Source organism: Camelina sativa, chromosome 17 (assembly GCF_030686135.1).
Source record: "Camelina sativa cultivar CO46 ecotype springtype chromosome 17, ASM3068613v1".
Lineage (NCBI taxonomy): Eukaryota > Viridiplantae > Streptophyta > Magnoliopsida > Brassicales > Brassicaceae > Camelina > Camelina sativa.
The window spans coordinates 39,384,886-39,391,265 of record NC_141896.1 but is presented as its reverse complement, the minus strand read 5'-3'; the positions used below and the strand labels follow the sequence as shown (position 1 = coordinate 39,391,265).

Genomic DNA, 6,380 nt, shown 5'->3' with positions numbered 1-6,380 from the left:
TAAAGCATTTAGTGTTAATTTTGGTTACAAGTTTGTTGTTTTTTTTTGTTTTTGTAACAAAACTAGCACATCATAATATTCTGTAGATTAAATACAGATTTGACAATGTTGTCACAAAAGTGGAAACCAATAAATTTACATGATTCCATAAAAAAAAAAAATTAGTAGTACAATGATGAAGACTGAGTAGTCAAAGAAAACAATAATGAAATCAATAACTCCTAGGGGGAAAGAATACTCAAATAACATAACATTAATAGTGCATGCACTAAACGAATCCACAAAAACATGTCTTCTCACTATCTTGAGAAACGTACAAAAAAATATTAAAACTTATTTCAAAATCTCCTCTTTTTGCTGCAAGCTTTTCAGTTTTCATACAACTGTGAGCAAAAGTTTTTTTATTTTCTTGGCCCACTCCCTCCTCCCTTTAAAAGTTTAAACACAAAAATGAAAATAAATATTATAAAAAAAACAAAATTTACAGTCAATAAGACAGACTGTTCTGAGTCTCTCTGTGAGCTTCTGTGTAAGTAAGTGTAAATAAATAATTAAAAGAAAAAAGAAAAGAACAGAAAATGCCAAAGCCAGAAGAGTTTTATTTTTCTTCTTTGCTTTTTTTTGTTCATTAGCGGTAGGGTTCACTTATTATTATTATTATTATTATTATTGCTTATGAGAATATATAAGTTTCAAATATCATCAACAACACACAAAGAGAGAAAGATAATAAAGAGTTTCTCTCATCCAGTCCACAATCTCTCCTCTCTCTCTCTCTCTCTCCTTCTTCTAGCTTAGGTATTTCTTTTTTTGTATTTTCTTCCTTCTGCTTCCTTGTTAATTTATATCTTCTCTTGTTATTCATGTTCTTGTTGGAGTTTACTATGTTTTTTTAAAAAATATTTATTTTATTTTGGATTTTTGTTGGTAGAAAAAGCAAGCTTTAAACTTCTTGTTCATGTTTGAAGAACCCAAAAAAAATCTGGTTTTTATGTTCAGGTTTCAAACTCATGAGTCTGTCTCTTGGATTCAGAGACTTATTAGTAATTATTTTTTTGTTCTTCCCATAAAACCAAAGCTTGTCTCTTGCGTTGAAACCAAATAACCAAGAAATTTTTAATAATTTACTACTACTACTGTTTATATTTAGAATCATGGGTTTCATTAACTTCTTGGATGTTTCTGCTTAAGTCTATTTTTTTTGTTTCTCCACTAGTCTTTGTCTGTACATAGATCTGAAAAAAGGTTTAGAGTTGCGTCTCTCTTTTTTACTAAAATAATAACAAAGTTTTTTTTTTTTTTTTTTGTTTGTGGTGTTTAAGGATGATGATGAACAGAGATATGATATTTCATCATCAGCAACAACAACAACAACAAGTGGAAGAGAACATGTCGAATCTAACATCAGCTTCAGGAGATCAAGCAAGTGTGTCTTCTGGAAACAGAACTGAAACTAGTGGCTCTTACATTAATCAGCAGCAACAACAACAACAAGAACAAGAACAGTGTTTTGTTCCACAGTCATCTCTTAAGCGGAAGAGAAATCAACCAGGAAATCCAGGTAAATTATTTTTTAATTATAAGAAGAAGAAGAAAAATCAAAATTTTCTTGGTTTTTTTTATTTGTTTGATTTGGACGTATTCATGCTAATTATTGTTATTTTCTTGTTTAGAATTGTGGGTACTGTCCGAATATTCTTTTTTACACTTTTAACTTTCTCATCTCTATTATCACAATGGGCAAAAACACAAATAAAAATCCAAACTTTATTATTCGATACATATATATGTGTTAAGAGAGAACTAATTGATATTTGTGTACTTTGTTTGGTGTCTTCATATTTTCAGACCCTGAAGCAGAAGTGATGGCTCTATCACCAAAAACATTAATGGCGACAAACAGATTCATATGTGAGGTCTGTAACAAAGGTTTCCAAAGAGACCAAAACTTGCAACTTCACAAGAGGGGACACAATCTACCGTGGAAGCTTAAACAAAGATCAAACAAAGATGTGGTTAGGAAGAAAGTCTACGTCTGTCCAGAACCAGGCTGTGTCCATAGCCATCCGTCTAGAGCTCTCGGTGACTTAACCGGAATCAAGAAGCATTTCTTCAGAAAACATGGCGAGAAAAAATGGAAATGTGAAAAGTGTTCCAAGAAATATGCTGTGCAGTCAGACTGGAAGGCTCATGCTAAGACTTGTGGCACTAAAGAATACAAATGCGACTGTGGTACTCTCTTTTCTAGGTAAAAATTAACTCTTTCCACACCATTTAATTTGATTTAAACATGTTTTTCCTAAATTAAATAGTACGAGTATGCGTTTTGATGAAACTTGTGCATTCATACTTAAGTCTAAGTTTATTGTACAAGAGCTTTAGATATATACTCATTGTGTGTAACGTGAAAACGAGTGACACATACATAAGCATATGGTAACATCTGTTGGGGGGGTTTATGACTACATTAGTTTCATTTATTAAATTTGAATAGGACAAACATGGTAAATAAATTTAAGTAGCTCAAAGAATCTACATTTAAACAACTATTTATTATTGTGGTACTTCTTTCTAAGTTGTTGTATTTTAATTTCTTGAGTCCCTAATATCGAAATCCTCTATACAGCTACATTTATTGCATACTGATCATATCATCATCTTATTATTCACACGTGACACAACCCCACAAATAATGCATGCTTTAGATGGACCTACAAACCTCGAAAAAAAGTCTTTGTTTTCTTGATTAATTTAACTTTAAAATGTATTTTTTTTGGTTTTGATTATTTGTGGAATTATATTATTGCAGGAGGGATAGTTTCATAACTCATAGAGCATTTTGCGATGCATTAGCAGAAGAGAGTGCAAGAGCTATACCAAACACTATTCTCATCCAGTCTTCAGTTTCTCCTTCTCCTTCTCACCATGACCATCATCATCACCAGACAGTACAACAGAACATTAATTTCTCTTCGTCATCCCAAAACATCATCGGCAACAATAATCATCTCCACCATGGTCCTATGAAGCAAGAAGAATCACAGCATCATCACTTCCAAAACATCCCTCCCTGGCTTGTGTCATCAAACCCTAACCCTAATGGCAACAATGGTAATTTGTTTCCTCCTCTTGCTTCTTCTGCACCCAACGGAAGGTCCAACTTTCACCGATCGTCGCCGGCTATGTCAGCCACAGCTTTGCTCCAGAAAGCAGCTCAAATGGGTTCCAAGAAGTCGAAAACTCCAGAGGAAGAAGAGAGGTCGTCAAGGTCATCAAGCTATAATAACTTGATCACGACTACAATGGCTGCGATGATGACTTCACCACCTGAACCTGGATACGGATTTCAAGACTATTACATGATGAATCATCAACATCACGGCGGAGGGGAAGCTTTCAACGGTTCTTTTGTCGCCGACAAGAACGAGGTCGTGGACGACGGTGGAGGAGAGACGAGGGATTTCTTGGGGCTAAGGTCGTTAATGTCCCACAACGAGATTCTAAGCTTCGCTAATAATCTTGGCAACTGTCTCAACGGTTCTGCTTCGGAGGAACAACATAGCCACCAAGATTAATATATGATAGAAAAGTATATGTATAGAGAGACTCTTCTATAAAATTAGTTTAAATTAAACATATGTTGAAAGGAGAATTATCACGTACGGTGCAAGCAAGTTTATACCAAGAAAAAAAGGAAAATGAATTACGATTCGTCAGTTGATTAATAATATAATTGTGTTTATGGTTTTATTTTCTGATACACATGCAAAACATAAGAGAGCTCGTTGCGTATTTATGATATTTTATGAGGAAATGGTCACAGTAATAGATCAACATTCTTGTTGCAAGTTGTAACGCACTTAATTCGCTTTGATTCTAGCTTCTCCGCATGCACGTGCAAAGTAGTGAAGAACAAACATATATATCCACTTTATATGGTTCATACTTGTAACAAGTGAGTTATGGACAATAATTACTTTCAGGTTTAGGTAAATAGGAATACAATAAATTTTGCAAATCAAGTTCATAGATACAATACAACACATATTTTGTTCTTTTTTCTTTTCAACCAAAAACAATAATCATTTTCTTTGATATCATGTTAATTAGTGAATTATTAAAAAGTAAATAAGGTTACATATATTTTATATTTTTGTTTATAGATGATCAGAGAATTAATCTTTGGCAAAACACAACAAAGGTTGCCATAATCTTTTCTTTGGCAAAACACAACAAAGGTTGCCATAATCTTTTCTTTGGCATAAACCTGATTGTCGCCGGTGAGAAGTTGGGCTGTCCACACTGTCTCTTATGATCTCTGTAGACGCAAAATTGTAGACGCAAAATTGAAGATGAATAGTATTCTGATATCTTACATCATTTAAACAAAACCATTAATTAATTGTGAAGTGATCTTAGTGCAGTCGACAATGGTAAGTTTTTAATGCACAAAACAATATCACATCAGGAATCGAGTCTCGTTCCTTACATAGGGATTTGGCTAATGGGTCAGCCTATTGTGGCATAATGACCAAAAAAAACCATTAACTAATTAGATATGGTTGGGAAATATGATCCTTGATTCTAGATGTGATTTAGAAAAAGCATATTACTGCATGGAAAATAATTACTTTCAATTTTTTTTTATTTTTTACAAAGTCGCTGAAAATCCCATAAAATCAGGCTCATAATATACAAGGCCCGGAGTCCGAGATCAAGAAAAGATTCGGCCCGAGATGAAAAACATCATCGAGAGGAATCTTATATAATAAAATAAAGTTTTTTTAAAACATAGGCTCTAAGAAGTTGAGCAATCCTCCTTTTGACATGTGTCATTTTTAAAAATTAAATCTTATAATTAATTGTTTTCATTAATTTCAATTACAATAAAAAAATCAAACCCAAGTACACTATTATTCATCTTTTATAATTTATACTAAAAATGTATATAAGTGATATTATTCCAGCATTTTTCCTTTTTATCATTTATTTTAATTATTATATTATAATATTGTTTTACCTTGAGCTTTGGAACAAACTTAGGTAAATGAAAATATTCTTACACTCTAAGAAATGGACACATATCCTATTAATAATATTCTTATTTTGGGTTTTGATATATAATGCAAACAACAAAACATATTTAAAGTGAAAGCATTATTTTTTTGAAGAAAAATTAGTTACAAAAATATATTGAGAATTTGTTAGAAATACCCTTTTTGAGATACCCCTTTTCAAAATACCCTTTTTTGAACATTTTCATTTTAATCCTCTTTTACACAATCACAATATTTTAATTAATTTGAGAATTTTTGAAAAATACCCCTTTTGATGTGCTTCTTTTCAAAAAAAACCTCTTTCATCTATCCATTTTCAAAAATACCCTTTTTCAAATATGAAAAATTATAAAGTTTTATATGGTTCACAAGGTACTTCTAAATAATAACTACTACCACTAGACTCGATCCAAATATTTATAAAGATTTTTAAAAGGTTTACAAGATTTTTAAACAGTTTTTAAAAGGGTTTTAAAAGGCTTTTATACTGTATTTATAAAATATATTAAAATAATTTACACACATATAAAGGTAATTTGTGTATATATTTATAAGCTTACACACAAATTTTGAAAATTTATAAATTTTAGTGGCTTTTTTGGTAAAGTTTGAAAAAGGGGGTATTTTTGAAAAATAGTATTGCAAAAGGGGTATTTTTGAAATTCCTCCAGTTAAATTTTAGAATTTTTTTAGGTTTGGATTCTCTATTTTAAATTTAGGGTATAGTTTTTGGAGGGTAGGGTTTAGTATTTGGGGTTTAGGATTTAGAATTTTGTCATTTTATATATTAAAAAGGGTATTTTTGAAAATAGACACCATAAAAATGTATTTTTGAAAGTGACATAGGAAAAAAGTATTTCTGAAAATCTCCCAAATATATTTAATTTATTATGTTAGTATGATGTTATAATTATTATGCAATTAATAGTTAGTTACACAAGTGTAACATTTTTATCCAATGATTTGAATATTTAATATCATATTTAATATGATATTAAAACCAATAAAAACTAACTTTCACAAATGAACCACATCCATTCACCGATATAGTCCAATAAAACGGTGTAATTTAAATCCATATATTTTTATACTTACTTATATATTAAAAACATAATAAAAACCCAAAAACTTAAGGTTTCTCCTATATAATATTTATGTAGATTGGGAATTATTGGATCAAGACACAACATAATATTCTCATTAGTGGAAAGAAGGTTAAACAATAAAGTTGTTAATTCATCCGTCACAAATTTAGATTTACTGTTCAATTTGTCGCTATGAGCTTGAAGGTTAATTATAACGTTGAGGTCACATATAACAAAG

At 30.8% G+C, this 6,380-nt stretch overlaps 1 protein-coding gene across 1 annotated transcript; it reads left to right on the top strand.

Moving 5' to 3' along the window:
• The first annotated feature begins 519 nt into the window (after window positions 1-519).
• On the top strand, window positions 520-3,596 carry LOC104758783 (protein indeterminate-domain 7). Its single transcript, XM_010481725.3, has 4 exons — window positions 520-798; window positions 1,323-1,561; window positions 1,849-2,248; window positions 2,810-3,596. Exons 2-4 carry the CDS (start codon window positions 1,324-1,326, stop codon window positions 3,573-3,575), a joined length of 1,404 nt encoding a protein of 467 aa, XP_010480027.1. The 5' UTR covers window positions 520-798; window position 1,323; the 3' UTR covers window positions 3,576-3,596.
• The last annotated feature ends 2,784 nt before the right edge of the window (window positions 3,597-6,380 follow it).